The following is a 19,992-nucleotide window of genomic DNA, read 5'->3' as shown; positions in this document are numbered from 1 at the left end:
TGATGAGTCAAACTGAAAACCTCAGCTGGATATGAAATAATAATTAAAAAAACGTTAAGACAACCACACAATTTATCAATATCTCTATAATGAACTTCAAAATGATTCACAATTTGACTTGATAGAACAATATACGTTAAAATGCCATTTTTTCTCCTATAGTGATATTTGTACTGTTATAATTTCAGTTCTACATAAATATACATCATGGTATTATACAAATACTCCACAGACATTAAAAAAATTAAAACACTTTAAAGAAAATGTAAGTAAATATTATTTAATCAAATATTAAGCAAATGCTTAACTCGTTTTTTTTCCATGAAAACAATTTTATTACTTTGGAATTTTTTTCTTTTTCTCGCTATTTTTATTTAGAAAATGTTTCACGGTAGAATTTTATCAACATTCTTCTAAACAAGCTTTCTGTGGCAGAAATCTTGATAGCAAAATCCAGAGTTTTGACTTTTTTTTTTTTTTTTTTAGAACCACTGAGATTATTTTAAAAAATACGAGTAGAATTCATGGCTATAGCAATGTCAAACTGCATAAAGTGTATGTAAGTGGAGTAGAATGGTGGAATGACCATTCCACTTCCATTTCAGACTGGTGACATGGAACATCCAGTGCACTGATGCTACAACTTCTATAATTTTCATAATGCTGCAATAGCAATGGTTTAATTAACCTTAAAATAAACAACATTTGTCATAATTAATCTGGCTTCCTTTCCATAAATACTCTCATGTTTTCCTATAGTACTTCTCTTCCATAAAAATATTTATTAAATGTTTTCTGTGCGTTATTAATACCTTTCTTCTAACCATTCATAAAACTCTGATCCTTTGTTACAGTTCAAGAGGCTCCTGTTTCTGCAGAGGATCAAAGGACACCAAGGATTACATATAAAACCAGCGCACACAGAAATCAGGGTACCTAATTTCTCGTCACATTAATGAGTTCTTTATTCAACAGAGCAAATATTAATGAATTCAGTGGTTTCACAAATACTCTATTCATTAATTCTGGTTTATATTTCAATTAAAAACTGCCAAGATTTAAATAAAAAACCAATCAAATATCCTACTCGTAGGCAGCATTAGTATTAGTTTAGAGACCTTCTGTTTTTTAAAAAGTAGAATTCTAAAATAAGAAATCAAAGAAAGCACTGTGGCAGAGTCACAAGGGAGAACTGCGTGAAAAATAAGGTTTCTCACTCCTCTTGTGGACTGTAATTTTAAAAGTCTTCGTATAGTGTCATTCTTCTGTCAGTGCTGCAGGAAGAAGAACATCACCAGAAATGACTATCAGCCTTTTTTGTTAGTTACAAGGCCACGCATACAGTGCAGTCTTCCTCTCTGCTGGGTTGAAACGTTGCCATAAAGGAAAGGCTGTGCTGTGACTGCTTGGAGTGCAAGGCACAACAAGGAATAGGGGGACAGTTTTGTATCAGAAAATGGTAGTTTCATACTTGGTATTAATGCCTCTTTTGGCTTCTTGTCCAGGTTCAACAATCCATGGTAGATTCGCAAGAGTCTTTTGTTCAGATGGATCTATCTGCTTTAAAACAAATGCAAATATACAGACGGGTTACCATCTCTGCACGCAGCATTTCTAGCAGATGATATTTCTTTCACAAAAATAGAACACAGAGCAAACCCTTTATCAACAAAGCCCTCTTCTAATGCCTTAAGCATGTCAGCGCGAGGGTCTGCATTCCCATCTACCTACCGATGGTTGCCCTCTTTTTGCTGTTCAGATCAGAGCTGTGTCTATCCCCAAGCCATGGAGCATCAAAGCCTGTTATGCTATGTTTAAAGCAAGACTTGATGCTGCGCAGTCCTTTTAATACTGAGACAGATGATGGCATCAGAAAATGCTCTTTCTTACAAGTCTATGGATGAAGAATCTGTGGTGATGTACTCAAAACTGTATAGTTGAAAGCACGCTTTCATGTGTATTTTTCCTTTCCACTCATCCTAGAATTAACTATCACAGAGGATGGTTCTCCCTTTATATCCAGGGAATATGATACAGCACACAATCAAATCACACCATGTCTGTATTCTCGCTTGATTTAAAATAAGTTGCATAATTTTTGGAAAGTTACACCATAAAAGAGTGCTTCTCTGTCAGCTATGCCCTCTAAGATGGAATAGAAGTAATAGAAGCAATAAGGAGGCTCCGATTACCTACGGTTCTTAGGAATGTGAGATTCCAAAGATGTTAAGAAGGTGTATTGAAACACAGTTCTGAAACAGGTTCTGAAGTCTAGCTCTGCTGAGCATCATGCATAAATAAATCAATAAGGTAAGAAAAGAAGTTGCTTGTTGTGACAAGAATATCACTGTAAATTGATTCCGATTTGTAATTTGATTAAGTGTAATCATCTGGCAATCGTACCTAAATCAAACAAAATTTGTGCACTATTGGTATGCACATGCAGTGCCATTAGTTTGATGCCAGATTAATCTCTTGACACAAGCTCAGGAAACTCTATGGAACCGAACAGCTTTGGATGTATGCTCTGGCTGTGATCCTCAGCACTAGTCAAGTGACTTCTTAAATTGAGGAAACACAAAGTGAATGATAGTTCCAAATGGCTGACTGCGATACAGTGACACAACCTAGCAGGGTTGTGTTGGGTAGAGGTGACACAGCTTCAAAATGCGTATCAACTCTTACTGTACAGCTGAATGTTGTTGTTGCATGCACCACTCCATTCTACTTACCACTGACTTCCGAATACTAACACGTGGTTTTGGAATAGGTTTGGAGGGTTTATTTTCAAAGCTCTCAGGGAGGGTTGAAGAATGGCCCCCTTTTCGTGCTTGTAGTGCAAGCTGATAGGCCACCTCAAATGCTTGTCCTAGTGTGAGAATGATTTCATAAGCTAAATTCTGGAACAAAACAAAAACATTTAAAATTGGGATTAGGCAGAGTTGCTGTTAGATAAAAGAAGTGTTAGTACTGTCTGTAGAATGGATTTGTAATGAAAGTAATTAAAAACACACTGGTAATAACTTTCTAAGTCTCTGCAATAATTACATCAGTCAATTGATTTCTAATTAATTAAGGACAATCTAAATGTAATCTACTGTAGTGAAAACAACTGCTTTTCAAATCTTTGAAAACATTGTCTCACTAGACATGAGAAAAGGGTTGTGTGGGTGGGTGTCACCTCTTAGAACAAGTGTATTCATTCTTGACCCCTTCCCCGCTCTTCTGGCTTCCAAGATCCTCGCCAATGGGCACTACTGCACGTATCTGACATTCCACCTCGCTTCATTTCAGACCTCCTCTGCTGGCCTCTCCTCTGCCTCCAGGGCAGGCAGCCCGACTTACACTGTGCAGTGCCATCACCTGGGAGCATGGGAAAAGGTCATGCTCCAGATCTGCTGCGACACTCCCCAAAGGACAAGATGCACGTGTCGAAGGTGCAATGCAGATGCAGTGCACCCACGTATGCGTTAAGGTAAGTGCTATGCTTGCAATGTGTGTTTCAAAGGCAGAGGGAACCTTACAGTTTTGTTTTCTAGAAGTAAAACTGTTTGAGCTTAACTTGGAATGTCAGCATACGCCTGGGGAGTTAGCATGTATTACCAAAGAGGTCAGGTTCTGAAGAACAAGATCAGTTATACCTAGAAAACTTTAAATTCTTAGAGAATATGTGGAAGAAAACCTGCTGAAAGGTTTAATAAAGCATGAATGAGGAAGTGGGGGATCTGTACAAATGCTTTTTTCCAGTAAAGTTTTACATCAGCTAAAAGCAGCTGCGAGTTTCAAATTTGACCATAATCCAAATTGCAAGTGAAAGCCTATGGCAATTTTTTCAGGCTTGTGAGTTTGCTTTGGTGTATTTAATTCTAGGCTCCTACAAGCTTCCCAATAACATTTCGGACCCCTGCAGAGCAAACACCAGCCTGCAGGCTTTCCTTCTCATGTCCTGCAGACTCCTTACCATAAGTCATGCATCTTAGATATAATTCAGGAATTACTCTCTCCTTCCTGATCCTCTGTAGCTGGATGCAATTCTGCATTACTTTGAAACTAGGTGAGCCCTTAAAACTCCCACAGGCTTTTAATATTATTTCAAATGTATTAATTTTAATTGAGGTGCATGTTTAGCTAGTCGAGGCTGTTGAGTTTGTAATAAGGCAGAAAGCAGTGCAAAACACACAGACACACACTATCTGCCCTGCAGAGGTTAAATACAGCTAAAGGGCTAAGCATTTTATTTCATGCCTTATACCACAGTTTCACTGCAGTCATTAAGAAGTTTCATCCCTTTGTTATCACAGCTTTATACTAAGAACATGTAGGCTAAGTTCAGCCTATTTAGCTCATTATAAGAGCTTCTTATAAAGGTGCCAACCCTGGTTTTTGTTGGGTCAAAGGGAAAACAATTATAATCCTCCACTGGGGTATCCTCTCAGCTGTGATGACTGTATTAACAACAACAAGCATGCCAAAGTTTCAGAGCTTCCCAAATAAGAATCTCTGTGAGATCTGGTGGCAGCAGTCTCCAAATTGTCTCACTTTTAATTTAAGGGAACCAATCTGGACTGAGAAAGATTGAGAATACAGTTTGCCAGTGAAGTCAGAAATGAAAGGCTAAAAAGACCATTATAAAGCACTCTGCCTTTTAGCAGAACACTAGTTATGGAATTAAGACCAGCTGAGTATAATTGTTAAAAATGCACAGAATAATATTATTTGAAATGGACTGCACATATTAGCAGGACAAGGATATTATTCTAAAGAGATCTTAATCTGCTGTCAAGACAGTAAGATAGTGTACTGTATCATCATGGGATTATCTACACTGGATACTATTACTGATAAGGGAATACATTGACAGTATATAAGGAGGGCTTGGAGAACAAGTGGACAGTAATACTATAGGAGTGAGAGAGTGTACAACCCAGGGAAGTATGTGAAAAGGTCTTGGGAGACAGCATGTAAAGTCCTGAGAGTAGAGTGGAGAAAAGCAGAGAGTTTGCCATGCATAGGCTATCTAGTTTGGGTCCTGGATCTTGTGAAAAATCATTATGATTTGTTTTCTTGAGCAGAGTGTAAAGTTAAAAAATAGCCCTTCCTGGAGCATGTGAAAATGTAACTGTTTCAATGGTTAATATATATGTGAAATACTTAAAATAGAACATTCACTGCTTTGTTCAGTGTTCTAAACATAAACTGAACCATTGTGCATAAATGTCATACATTGTGAACTGCAACAGAACCTTGAAGAAGTGATGCGTACACTTCACTTGGAGGCCTTGGAGGGCTTTAAATTTGTCCCTTTTAAAATTGGAAAAAAAAAAAAAAAAGAAAAAAAGAAGCAAAACCAACGCAACATCTGCTGAATCATACGTAGAAAAAAAAACGATCAAGGCTAAATAAATTTGGTTTGAGGAATTTCTCATCTGTAGTACAGGGAGAGGAACATGAAAGTCAGAGTTTTTACATATTCTTGGATGGGCTGTTGCTGGAGAGAAAAGAGCAGGAATTCTCTGGAGATGCAGGAGGAAGATAAAAACCACAAAAACCACAGTGGGAAGCCTTCCGATGGAATGAGACTTCTTTTTTTACACGTGACATAAAATGAAGCAAACAGGTCTGTCTCTTCAAGAGATGTTTAGAACAAAGTTGTAGACCCCGTGGTGATTATGAGAGACATTGACCCTTACAGCACTCCAACAAGCTCCTTGGAAAGGAGGTAAAGTTTTTAGGACTGAGTTCTGCTGCAATCATGTTCCATGTATGTCTTGACAGAGAAGGAAGGTGAGTAAGCTAATGCCTTTAAGCATTTTTTGTGATATGAAAAACTGAGGTCAATTGCCCTGTCTGCAACTTAATGTGTTAATCCAGCTCCTCAGTTCAAGTCTGAGTTGGTATTCTTCAAGTGCTTTAATTCAGCCACCCAATTACAATGGCTAATTGCTTTGTTACTGTCGGACTTATTTTCTTTACTGCACAAGCTGCAGCAGACGTTGTTTCTTCACTGTGTTTTCATGCTTCTATAAAGCTATATGGAGGCTTCAGGACTATTTTGAGAATGAGAGCAAGATCATTAATTTCTGTCTTTTGATCTACAAAAGCTTAAAATGTCATTTGCAAAGGACTATTACAACTTTTTTTTTTTTTTCAGAGAAGCTAACGTTTTGCTTTTTTAGAAAAGCATTTTGGGTATACAGAAGATTTGATGGATTTCTGCTTTCAGGTAATTATCTTTTTTTCTTTTTAAGATCACAGTTAAATCTGATCTTTAGACTGAATTTACTGAAGTGTCCTTTGGCATCTCACAGATAATTGGTGAGAGCTACCCACCACATTTTCTGTGTAGAAACTCAATTAGGACACATCTGCAAGGTGCTGAACTTAAAATCTCAGCTGGCAAAATCAAACAGAACACAGTATACAGAATCTTAAATTGAAAAATCTGAAAAATTCCAACCCTGTTCAAAATTTCCATCCCCTGAGATGAAATCATTTGCCCAATCCTTAGTCATCACAGTCTTCCAGGCCAGATGTTAAGGATTCCTACTATAGAAATCTGACGAGGTTACTTATTAATAACTGGGGTTCTTTGAGGTCAAGAACTGTCATACACATGCATTTACACTGCTGATTGTTCATATGCTTTACCTTCTAAACCAGAACACATTTACGTTTTGGGACAGCTAGAAAGGACTGCACTTGTCTGCACACTAACACATCAGTCATTGTTCAATCAAGGGGAAGGAGGCTCAACTTGTTGAGGGTGGTATGAAGAGAAGAACATGGCTGGCGTTTGCTTGTAACAGCTGTGGTCTACCTGCAGCTTTTATGAACAGACACTCCTGCAACTCAAATTCGTGAATCTTTCTCACCCTGGATTTGAAGTGATGGTCAGTAGCAGACTCTTCCGAACTCATCCTTCTTTTCTAATGTGGCACAGAGAGATATTTTGTATGCAACACGGCCATGGAAACAGGCCTCCCAAATGTGACTTTGAGGCTGTTGCAAAAAGCCATCCATGTAGACTAGCCCAACAGGAGAGACTCATTTGCTCATGAGCTGATAGCTCCCGGTGCCTGAGTGCTCCATCTCAAGAAAGTTGTGAGGATAAATTAAAACGGCTTCCCACATTCTGCCTAATATGCCCTGAAAGAGTACAGTCAGGGCATGCTGTCTTTGGGTACTGCAGAGAAAAAAGTTTTCAGTTCTTAAGGCATGCAGACGCCATACTGATTATATCTGGATCATCATGAGAACAGAGAACAACTTCCATAAAAAATTTCAGTTCCCAAATCCACTGGAAGAAGGCAATAAACAGAACTTTGAGGCCTGAAACCATGTGTTTTTCATTGCTGCTGAATATGTGTACTAGCAGTTTCCAATGCTTATCCAGATTAAGTCTACACAATGAAGGACAGAAGACTACAGAGAAGGGAAGTTTTGGGTTGCACAGAACCCCTGTCTATCCTAGGCATGAACTAGAGCAGCTGTTGTGCCAGTTAATGCTGGTTGCCTTCTTTTCATCAGTATGCAGGATGGTGAAGGAGTGTCTGACTGAAATTAATACATGAAAGGACTTTGGTGTAGGAACTATTATCATGGCTTATTTTTTCAAAGGGAATACTTCATTGGTGATTTTGAGTCTGCTTTATGCAAGTGGATGTGTGAAGTGAGTTTCAAGTACTGATCAATAAATCTTCTACTCCCAAAACTTGTCCTCTTCTAAATATCTTAAGCAATGGATGTCACTCCCAATTTTAATTACAACATCATAACTCTAAGCAGAGGAGTCACTTCTAAATACTAAGCATCAGTGATACTTGTATTGACACGCTGTTACACTGAAACACTTTCCTATTTGCAAAAAAAAAAAAAAGTTTTTTCCAGTTCCCTGAACTAAGGGACCTAATTTTCATCTCAGTGCATATACTATACGTATGTATAAATATGTATGTATATATACAATATACATACATTATTGCCTGCTGTAAGGGGCCTGCTTTGAAGAGGGGTTGGACTCAATGATCTCTGGAGATCCCTTCCAACCTCTACAATTCTGTGATTCTGTGATTATATTACCATATTATATAGGATTTAAGATGCTTCTTTTTTACACTTTAATGTGGATTTTACCATTTTGAACTTCATTTTTCTTATTTTGATTGGACTTCTGTCCCTTGAAAAATGAAGAGGACTGCTTCTATTAGCAGACTGGAAGACCAGGCTCCTCTGTAAGTGCTAGACTTAAATTGAATCTACTTTATGCCTATGTTGCAAATATCTAGAATATTTTTTTTTTCATCGAGCTTGTTCTTCCATCAGTAATATCAGATTCTGAGAAATAAAACAGCACAAAAAAAAAAAAAAAAAAAAAAAAAAGGGGGAATATTTGAGTAGGTAATACTCCACTGAGGATTACATAGAATATGAAAAATAATACAGACAGTAAAGTTTCTTAAATTAGCCATTTATAATGGTTGGGGTATTAAACACTCCTCCTGAAGTATGGGAAGTGAGCAAAATGTTAGAATTATTGCTGGATCACTATGCTTTCCTAGCTGAGTAGGGAGAAAACGAATTTTATCTGATAAACCTGGCTGTGTGTACTTGAACATTAGGCCTGTAAATGAAAATGCATTAGTTTGAAACTGTTAAGAAGTGTTTAAATGGATTGGTAGAAATAAAAATGTCACTCAGTTTACTCTCAGTTGATTCACTTATCACTAATATAATGTAACATTTTGTTGACAACAGTTTCCCTATTTTTAATACCATTTAGAATCTTTTTCTATTCCACACGGGCACTAAAATGTCAGTAGAGAAGTTAAACAACAAAAGTACTGAACATAAAGGTTAATATTCCTTTTAACCTACTTTCCTTCAAGCTATTATTTAGTTTCCCTGCAATGCTGACTACTTTCCCAGTCACAAACAAAATGCCTCTGTTCAGACATCTCTCTGTCTTTTCAAATTTAATTTATTTATATTTATGTAAGCACGTTTTGAGAATTCACAGACATTATTAAAATCTTCTTTTTCTTGAATAATTTTTAATTTCTGTAACAATTGTATGGAATTTTAGATTTCTCTTGTGCTTAGCTGAAATGGCATTAGGTGAGTATTCCACAGACATTTTGGATGTTAAGCCTTCTTGGTCCTAAAACTTAGAGCTACTATTTATTTCACCAAATTTAGCTGGAAACAGTGAGACTGATTAATTGATACATGTTCATAATTTTTTGAGACACCAGTAGGCTTTGCATCATTATTTGAGAAGCATAAATGCAGGAAGAACTCAGTTCATCAAATTAGAAGAGCTTTAAGAACTTCTGTTGAAATGAGTCTTGAGATTCCAAAGTCAATGCAATCTGTTTGCAACAAAAAGGAAAAGGTACTGATAATATATTTTTCCCCTTATCTTCATCATTTGTTAAACTAAAAATCCCACTGCAATGACAGAGAAACGAAGACAACAGAGGGACCATCTAGACTATTGCTATAGTCTGACGATGGTTACAGGGGTGCCCTTTTCCACACAAGCATAAAAAGGACAGTGCTCTGCACAGATTTGTTATCACAGATGTTTCAAATCTATGAGATTCAGTATGGCAGCCAAATATTGCAAGGACCTCCTGAGATACGTAGTTAGCTGTCTGTGTGGTCTCTTCCTCTTCAGAGCTACCAATGTTTCAGTTCTCTGTTTAGAGTAAGAACAAAACTTTTCATGTGTTCTCTATATATTTGCAGAGAATTTTCAGTTCTCCAGTTTATTCAGTAAAACACCCATAGGTTTAAGAAATACTTAGAAAAAAAAAGTTTGAGTTATCAGGACTGATCCAGCTAAACAGTGAAACACAAAAGCCCATGGAGCAGCAAAGAAACCCAAAGAAATTGCCCGCTGATCTGTCCAAAAAAACAATCCATATCAATTTCATGAATGTGGGATGAGCCCAAAGGCCTCCACAGGAAGACTCCAACGCTCTCACTTCTTGTTGGTTGGTCTGGGACAGACTCATGAGCGTAGCAGCCAAACAGCTGGACAGCACCAAACTAGTCTTTCCTCAACTTTGCAGGCACCAGAACACAGTCCAGAAGACAAACTTAATTTGAGGTAGCCCTTGAGCCTATCTCTCAGCAGGACTGAACACTGTACATAATGCACATTGGTCCAGTTCTGATTTATCTGCTATGTGTTACGATTTCAGAGTGGGTGGCCAGAATTGCTTTTTATGAACTTCTTGGAAGACTACAGCTTAGATTAGATGTCACTTGTCAAGACTCGCTTGTAAACGTGTTTCAAGAATTCATACACATGATACTACATTAAAATATTTTTTTCTTGTATAATTTTTAAGTTCGTCTTGTGCTACTGACTAAAGTTTCAGTTTAGCAGCTGTGATGACACAAGTGAATTGTTTCAGATGGGAAATGAGATAATATCAAGTAAAATATTTGTTTTTCTCCAAAACTGTTCCTTCACTATCTTGTATTCGATCAGTAGATTCATTTGGTAAATGAACAATACCTTCTATTAATCACCATATGCCTTCTTTAAAAATAGAATAAAAGAACTGTAACTGTTATAAAGCACTACTAAATAAATATCTCTATTAACTGACCACATCAAATGCAGTAAATACATGGCAGTAGTGGTGATTGGTCTTCAAGTCTTTAGTGATGTACGCAAATGTAGAAAGGTCTTCAGGGTCTTGTGCAGCACAGGAAATGTTACGGATTTCATGTTCAGCAATAATATTCTGTTGAAAAAAAAATTTCAATCAATTTAGGAATTCCATGTTAAAGAGCTGCAAAAGGCATGTTTTTCAATACATATTTATGTTCATCTCCTGTGTTCAGATATTTCAGTTTCTTAATAAAAGGGATTTAATATATCACATGTGAGTTTCTTACACAATTCATTGCAGTTTTGACCCTCTTCTGCAATATCTAAAATTGCCAGTAAGACAGTAGGAGACAATTGCACTCTGGAGTATTCCCTATGATTCTATTTGGGTTTTGTACAGTTTATGTAGTATCCTGTATACATCTTTCCTGGCATACAGCTGTAAATACAATTTCAAAGCACTACACAGGCATCCTCTGATGCTGCTGTTTTCTGCAGAAAGGTCACTATATCCCACTGCTTCAGGCTGCTGATGGACTGGAGCTGGTGAAACCCAACAGGCCCAATATCCAGTCTTTTGCACAGGGTGTTTGACAAAATTCAGCTATACTCTTTCAAAAAAAATCAACAAAACATCCATCATCATTTATAATTAATTAAAATCCTGAGCTCTTGAAAGGGTTCTTCTTAGTAAAAAAGTAGCTACAAATGGCAACATTTCTCCACTTGGTGACAACAGCATCCTGTAAGAGATATAGAAATATTTAACTGTTCATGCACTGAGCAACACTACTTGCAACAGCCAATGTAAAAGCTATAGCACACTACTGAGATAGATGTGGGGTACATTTCTCTGATGAAATAAATAACCAAAAAAAAAGCTGTCTAAAGCTTTGAAGAAAATTATGAATTCTCATTACATAAGTTACTGATATGTAACTACTGTGCTCAGGCCAAAGAAACCATGAAACTAGAGAAGATACTACACAATGGCTTATGATTAGGCCTTGCATCAGCAATGCACACATTTCAAATGATTTATTTAACATGATGAATGACATGATGAATTCAACAACATGGATGACTCATTGAACAGAAATCTCCTCACAGATTAGTTTGTATGATCTTCTGAATTGTGTCCCTCCTGACTGTAGCAATGGCTTTTCCATAAAAAAATAAGAACAACAAAGAAAAAGAAGAAGCCTGCTGCAGTATGACATCTCCACTGCACTAAGAACACATGACATCTGTAGTGCCACAGTTCCTCACAGCTCTACGCTTTGCTGTTGCCTTAGTGGCATCTGTTCAAGTTAAAACAACCTCTGAGCATCTCTGTTTTTCCCTCATCCCTGTCTTTTCCTTCCCACCTCCTCTCCTCCTCCTCTTTTTTTTTTTTTTTTTTTGAAGAATGGGAAACATATGCAACTAAGTCACTTAGGATTCTTTGCTGTATCCTCTTTCATTTGCAAAGTGTCAGCTTTCCCCCTTGTATGTAGGTGTCGAGTTTTCTAAAAGACATATTAATATATGTAATTAAAGAAATAACAGCTTGGAGAAAAAAAAGTCTTAATAAAAAGTATCCCAAATCCCAAATTCCAAATTACAGAAGAAAACATGATAAGAAGACTGTTACTGAAGACATGATATAATCCTCTTAATCTTATACTGTTGCAACATACTTGATTATTTCAGTTTAATGCATTATTCATAAAAGTTACAGAAACAGTACTTATGTTTCAATATATGCCAATTTATAATGACACGTATAATCTCTGCTTAATGACTATTGGCTTTTTATGTTACTTTAAGCACTTTATTTCCTTTGTTCTCAAATTTGTAAGTTTTACCCTTAGGAAAGATTTTAGGGAGAATGGCAATTCTAACAAAACCAGGCATTTAGATATCCACAGATAGAGCTGTAATATACTGTCATTGATGTTGTAGCATCAACACTGTAGTTTAAAAAGCAGAAAGAATTAAATCTTGGAAGGTTTTATGCCAATTTTTATGCCAAATCATGAGCCACTAAGTAACTACCTGAAGTTATATGCTGTGTGAAAAGAGATCTGCTATGCTGCAACTTTTCCTAGGTTGCTTGAGATTGGCACAGGGCTTTGTGTTTTAGTGTTTAATTTTAAACCAGGTGAAGTTTGGAAACATACTCATTTTAACTTTGTTTTGAATAAAAAAAGGTGTGTCTCAAATAAGTCTCACAGACAGAAATTAGCAGTGAAATAGGTTTTCCTCTAACTTCTACCGAATTATCCTCTCTGACTTCCTTTCAAAATCAGACGTTTTCAATGCATGCATTTGCTGTTTCCTAGTCAGAACTCCAGCAGACCAATAGTTTTAGTCACTAGAAATTATAAAGTTATGAATCAGTTTGCTGTGCTTGGTGTGCTCTTCTCTTTACTGAGAATGTAAAACTGTTGTTCTAAAAATTATTTCTCAGTTTGTCAAAAGCAATCTCCAGAGCTTCAGAAAAAGCAGAGAAGGTGAAAGTCAGTTCTGCTTCTGCCAAGGCAACACCACTGAGATACCACGCTTTGATTAGCAGCCTTCTCTTTACTTGCCTACTTTGTGTTAGACAATTCTTCTCCACACAGAAATTATCCAGCAGTTAGGGTTAGCTGTGATCCATGAGAAATTTCTCAAAGCCTGCTTTGTCTTTGCAGCAATTTCTTTCTGGCCTCACTTGCAAAGAAATGGTGTCATGTCAAAGTGGTGTCATGCCAAACTTCAAGGTGCCACTGAAATAGCTTTAGTGGAATGAGGTCAGAGCCTCTTTGTTACCTGAAGCTTTGCCTGCTTTAACTCAGGATACAGATTCTTAGCTTGGTGGCATAAAGTAAAAGGATGAGCAATGAAAGCTGAGTTTTCAAGCACATAAATGCTGGCTATTTTTGTCATTTAAAAGTATGCATTTATTGCAAAGTGGTGCCCAGCTCTGCCAACCATAATCTTGCACAGAAGCAGTACAAGTCAGAATAGGGTCTCACCTTGGTGCTAATCTGTTTTGGGTCTCGAAGGAATTGAGTACAGCACACTGTGGACAAGGCTGATAACAATGCTCCTGGGAGGGCTGCAGGCTATTACCTGGTTTTTACAGAAGGGAAAGGCAGTGCAGATTTTGAATGGAAGAGAAAGCATTCTACCACTTTGAGAAAACACACAGGACTGTGGTGTTATTTATCTCAATCAACTACAACTGTTACACTACTAGGCATAAGATCTAGTGGGATTGGTCTAGAGCCACCTAATACTATTTGCCCAAATTCTTTCAAGTTTCCTTCTTACATAAGAATAGATGCACTGTGCAAAGAGGTACTGTAGGCTCCTTTTGTTCTCCTGATCTAGTTTTTTTTAAACCTAAAGACACTGAAGTTACATCCCTTACACTATAGAGGAGATTTCAGAGCTGGAAACAGCTTTATCCAAGTTGGAACTAATAGCATTACAATGTTCTGATTTATGTCCAGCACATCAGAGAACATAAAAGAAATGAAGGCTACAGAAGTTCCATTTTGACTTAATGGAAGAAAAAAGAGCTGACAGGAATCCCTGGCCTCTCTACTCTGGCAAATACTTTAGACTTGACATAATATATATTTCAGCTTTGTTTTTATTTCGTGCCATCTTCTAGCCCTCGCAGTGCTACTGTATTAGAAGATCACAAATCTGCTTTCATTCCTTCACTTAAAACCTTCCACTTTAAAAACTGCCTGTTTTGTCAAGTTTGAAGGATACTGGGTTAGATGTATGGTGTGGTCTGAATGCACAGCAACACCAAGCAGTTACACACATTATTAACTTGATGGGATAGTCGAGTTGTCTGAGTTTCCATATTGCTTGGTGCATTTTAGTCACATAACACACACAAAAAAATTTTATATTCACACACAACATCAGTGTGGTTTGCATTTTCTTGATGTCTTAGACGAGAGAAGAGAAATTCATGCATTATTTTACTCCTCTTTATAAGAATTTTACTTTGGCTAAGCAATAACTCATTGTTCTATCCATCACCAAGTTCTCCAATCTTTCAATTTCTGTCTTATAAATAAATTAAATAATAAAAAAAAAAAACGCTGGATCTATTTTGAAATGTAAGACACAAAGCACAGAGGCCTTGCCACACCACATAGGAAGATGAACACAATATGGAATAACAACTGTTATGAAGTTGCAGCAGTTCAGGGAGTCAGATGGGAAGTACCAGGAAAATAGCAGTTGGAGAGGCACTGACATTTGGAAAGCATACTTAAGGCTCATGTTTCTTATAATGTCTGGCTCTGGATAAAACCTTTGGTTATTGATACATCTTCATATTTTTATTTTTTACCAAAAACTGTATTGAAGAAAAAATATACGTATTTTCTGCATGTTTAAGGAACTGCACGGGGAAGAATATGGTAAAGGATTTTGCGGAGGCCCTTAGCCAAATGTCTGTTGTCATGAGTTTGCCTTTTAATATCAGAAGGCTGGACACAATGTTCTCCAACTGAGCCATTAAAGGTGCTTCACTCAACCTCCAGACAGAGCTTCTGGAGAGTGACAGTAAGATTACATCAACTGCAGAGAGAAGAGAAAAAAGAAAGGAAGCATACAGTGCAAATCTGCCCCCTCTATGGCCCGGTGCTCTAACTGAGCCAACCTCATAAGTATTCCTATCTGAGAGGAAGACAAAGCTGATATTCAGTGATTGCACATACCTTATTTGTTGCATCAATAAATTTGACTCCTTTGTATGAGACAGACAGGACAATGGTTGGCACTTTCTTCATTTGTTCCGTAGACTTCTGGAACAAAAATGAAGATGCTGTTGGAGTTGTAATGCACTGAAAAAAACAGCATTTTTTCTCTTCTTCTTCCAACAAAATGCTTCAGTTAAACAAAAGGTACTTATTCAAATATTTGTCTTTTTCTTGAGCTGACTGATCTTTGGGCTTTTGAAATAGCTGCCTTGTAGTTAAAAAACTAAAAAGAACCCTGTAGCTTCTAGCATAGATGATAAAACCTCCTTTTTTCCAGCATGATGCGAAGAGAATGAAGTTTACCATACATGAAGTGACCGGTCACGTAATCAGGGCTTTCCTAAAATAAACACGTTTAAAACATCCATCTGATGTGCCCCATTCACCCCCGCCTCTCTTCTCCTCCTCTTGTCCTTCCCAGCTGGAAAAACTAACTGTGCATTTTGTGGAACTACTTCTTGGCTGCAATTAGTTGTTACTTACGAATATTTCACTCTCTCTCTCTCTCTCACTTTCTTGCAGCTATATTTGTGACATGAGATATGCCTACAGCCCTCCAGGCCTGCCAGTCAACCTGTCAGCCTGATGTTGAATCTTGTAAAGCCAAACCATCTGCACTTCCTACAACGTGGTTGTTACTGCAGTTGGCTTTACACATGAATTAACACAGAGGCTTATTCTGCATTCCCTCAATGGCCAGGTTCTCTTACCTACAGTTCATGTCTTTGTATAAAGCTATTTTTCTTCCACACGTGCCTTCAGCATGAGGCACACAGCTAAAATATTTCCTGGCAAACAGATTGGGCATGTATTTGGAATACATTTAAATTATCTGCAGAAGACCTGTTGATTAGTTTACGGATTAAGTTTTGTGAAGAAAGAAAAGGAAAAACAAATATCACGTAGTTTAGAGATGGCCTGAATTCTTTAAAGGTAGAAACAATTATAGGGAGGACTATTCTATACAAAACTACTATGGATAAAAAATGTAGACAAAGTTCAGCAAATGCTCACTCATGGTAATATCTACAAATGATCATAGAAAGCAAGCAGACATTTTCTTGAGAGGAAAACCTAAGTTCAGATAATTAAATATGAAGAAATATGAAGAAATATCAGCATGCAACGAGGGTGCAACCACGTCTAGAATTGCCATCCTAAAAGTTTACAAGAGAAGCTGAAAATGAGTAGCAGCAGCGGTTTCGTATTTTTCAAGAGAAACTTAATAACAAAGATTTAAACTTGAAAACACAGACTGTATCTGAAAAAAAAAAATCTGTCTAAAAATAGGTGATGGCAGCACCAAACAGAAAACAAATGAAGCTTAAAAGAAAAAAAAAAAACAACAGAACTGCAAGTAAGTTTCTTTTCTGATCTCTTTCCTGCCCAAATCAAATGCGACTCCATTTTTGCCAGCATAACATCCAAAGATACACAGCCAACCAAGTTCTACAATTAGTATCGCATGCAGTGAAGGCAAGAATTTCTAATATAAGTCTCAAAAAGAGCCTTTCCCATCCATGTAATGGGGAGGACTATCACACCGTTCAGTATCAGACAACAAGATACTCATCTGTCAATTTATCCTGGAGAAGCCTTCTTTCACCCAGAAGCCTGGATGCTTCTTGAAAACGCATTTGTTTTTTTTCGATGATAAAACATGCTGAAAAATCTAACAAAATCTGAAGAAGGACACTAATCTGAATCACATTTTTCTGAGTGCAAAACAAAACTGTCTCTGCTAAAATCAGAGCAAGCACATACCTGCATGTCTCTATAATAGATCTCAAGTGACTCTTTTCATAACATACAATTTCAATGCACACAAAGCCTGGCACTGACTGTACAGAAACTGCAGTACATACACCCATCAGAATAACAAGCAATATACCCCATATATGCTTATATCTAGGCAAAACATTCACAAATATGACAACTTTGCTCTCATCATCTGGCAACCCAGCAATCAACCAACTTTTGTCCTTTCTTTCTATCCCGACAGCTACATTCAAGAGCTCTTTGTCTTTCATTTTGATTATTGTAATCACCTCCCTCCTCGCTGCCTTAGCAGCAAAATTCCTCCCCTCCTCCCATACAAATATGGCTACTGAGTTCACTTTAGCTTTTTGGTCTAACTTGCACTATCTGCCATTTGCCATAAAGGTTAAGTTTCCTGTTGGCAATGTTTCAACAGCCATCTGAGAGTCCTCTTTCATGCAGACCTGTGGTTTGTACTTTAATCATCTTCCTTATGTGCCTCACATTCAGTGGGATCTGTCTAGAGCAGATCTGATCTTTTAGATTTAAGGAAGTCTGTGAACATCAGAAGATGGCATCAGAGTGAAATAGCTCATTAAGATACCACTAATGTGCATATGCCAAATTAGGAAATGAATCAGAGACCAATGGACATTTGCAATTCATTAAACCAAATCGTCTCAGCTGGTAAGGAGCAGTGGACATCCCTTATCAATCTGCAAACCAAAATAACTGCAGGATTCATTCATGCAGAGGTGCTCTGGAAGACAAAAGTCCAGCACAGAAACATGATTTTGCAAAACAGCTCTACACATGCACATGCTTGTCGCAACAGAGTTGGGCAGTGGGATAATATCCTTGGTAAGGGATAGTACTATCACAAAAAACACACACTCTATTCCCCCTACTCCTCTCCCAGTGACAGATGAACTGAAGTCCATCATAAAAATACTATTTCTGAGTAGCTTCCAGTCTTCAATAGTTTCATGGCAAGTTGCCATGGTGAGCTCATATTATTTGTTTGTTGTTCATTTCTTCTTCAGTGGAGGGGGTGGCCGCCAGGACGTGCAATGTGAGTTTTCAGAGATACAGTACAAATAGTACTTACTCAGGCACTGTAACTGCTTTGGCTCTAGATTCTAGGGTGTTGACAGTCATCCCAGAGCTTTTATGGTCAGACATTTTGCACCTCTGTGCAGGCCAAGTGGGCATCTCTGCTGGTGCCTGTGACTAGAATCTGAGAAGGTGGGACACAGGCCGCAGTACTTCCTTTTCTCATGCTTTTCAGGCTCTAACCACCACTGTTGAGGACGTGATGAGATGACAAAATATTTTTGTCCATCTGGTGCCTCTATGGGAAGCATATGGACCTGGGCCAAAGGTATAGGACCTACAGTTGAAGACTGGCACAGGATGTCACGTATACTGGCATATGGTCTAACGCTCCAAGGCATATTCATATAATGGTAGCAGGACTGGATTTTATCTCAAGTAGAAATAATTATAGTGACAGGACCCTGTCTTCGGGCAAGGTGCTCACTAGCCTGAAACTGGTCAGTTATAATGAACTCCATGGTTTGTGGCTGTAACTTTGGCTCTTTATTTTAATAAACAACTTTGGGATAATCAGCTGGATGAAAAGTGAGCATATTCTAGGCTCGCTGCCATTGCCTGTCTCTGCCATTGCCAGATGATCTGTTGGTCAGAAGGACAGATGTGCATGTCCTGTCTCCTCAAGCGCACTGCAGTGAGGAGTCTTAATGCAGCAAGTCTGCATGCCACAGAGTGAGATTTGGTCCCACTTCTGAAATACCTCCTATAGGACAGGTAGATGCTGACATAGAAGTACTCCATACAAAGCACAGGAACCATAAAGCAGGCCTGACCGTAGACATGGGAGGATGGAGAAAAATACTGCCATCCTAAATCTAATGTGATATTTGTTCAGTTTCCTTGACTCCTCAAAAGACACAGTCTCTTTTTCTTCAGAATAAGGGCAGTCAGTCAGTAATAGAAATCTCTCCTTTATCTCGATGCATGGCAGCTGTGTGCAGCTTCCTTGGCTAATAGACTTTTGTAAGGAATAAGAATACTCCTTTACTTCCCAGGAAAAAGAAGAGAGAGGAGTCCCAGTATAGGAATAAATAAGGTATCTATGGACAAAAGCATGCTATGTTACTGGAAGTTGGTGGGAGCACCAGCCACACCGCTGGCATGCCTGACTTTCTAAATGAGCTGCTGCTTTTCTCTAGCTGACTTCTACAAAAAAAATTGCTTCCTGCAAATGTACTTATGGCCAGTCCATGAGAAATAGCCAGTGGAGCCAGTGGTGGGTTCACACAATTCAGTAAGTGCCCTCCTCCACCCAGCATTCCAAATGGAGACCTCCTTCAAGATGAAGGCACCTTCTGCAAAACTGCCTGGTTAGCACAGTCATTGTTTACACAGTAAGGGCTGGGATTTAAGACCCTCTGAGTCAGTATCTGAACCCATTGCTGCCATTACGCAGCATGGTGCCAAACCTCTGCCTAGCCTTAGACAGTTCCTTCCTTAAGAAGGAACTTCCTAGACTGCATCCAGTTCCTTCTTTAAGAACGCACAAAAAGAGATACAGGAGCAGGGGGACAGAGGAAGAGATAGCAAGCTCAGCTCTGAAGATGTTTTATGAAAAAGAAAAGAGTAGCCTGGGGTTCTTGTTGTTGTTTCCAAACCTGCTTATGAATTTTCCTTAGTTTTATTGAAAAAAAACCCAAAGCCAATACTCACAAGTGGACTCCAGATAGATCTCTATAGTACTACAGATTGTCCTGAGTGAAGCATTTCCTCTCATCTTTTGATTTTGAGCTAAAGGCTGTG

General features: G+C 38.0%; 1 protein-coding gene across 15 annotated transcripts in view; it reads right to left on the bottom strand.

Annotated features, from left to right (window-relative positions):
• Positions 1 to 440: 440 nt before the first annotated feature.
• Positions 441 to 19,992, bottom strand: part of ANKS1B (ankyrin repeat and sterile alpha motif domain containing 1B) — a 403,660-nt gene continuing 384,108 nt past the window's right edge. For 9 of the 15 annotated variants that reach the window (XM_052667838.1, XM_052667837.1, XM_052667841.1 and 6 more), the window contains 4 exons: positions 15,337 to 15,423; positions 10,620 to 10,757; positions 2,733 to 2,900; positions 441 to 1,560 (listed from right to left, as the gene is read on the bottom strand). In XM_052667838.1, the coding sequence (XP_052523798.1) occupies positions 1,450 to 1,560; positions 2,733 to 2,900; positions 10,620 to 10,757; positions 15,337 to 15,423 (504 nt within the window). In that variant the 3' untranslated portion in view covers positions 441 to 1,449. Of the gene's footprint in view, positions 1,561 to 2,732; positions 2,901 to 10,619; positions 10,758 to 13,623; positions 13,721 to 15,336; positions 15,424 to 19,992 lie in introns of those variants that run through there. The other 6 variants (XM_052667851.1, XM_052667839.1, XM_052667852.1 and 3 more) reach the window with 4 other exon arrangements.

This window comes from Tympanuchus pallidicinctus, unplaced genomic scaffold (genome assembly GCF_026119805.1).
Source record: "Tympanuchus pallidicinctus isolate F22 unplaced genomic scaffold, pur_lepc_1.0 scaffold8, whole genome shotgun sequence".
NCBI lineage: Eukaryota > Metazoa > Chordata > Aves > Galliformes > Phasianidae > Tympanuchus > Tympanuchus pallidicinctus.
Note: the sequence above shows the minus strand (reverse complement) of the source record. Positions and strands in the feature narration are given on the sequence as shown.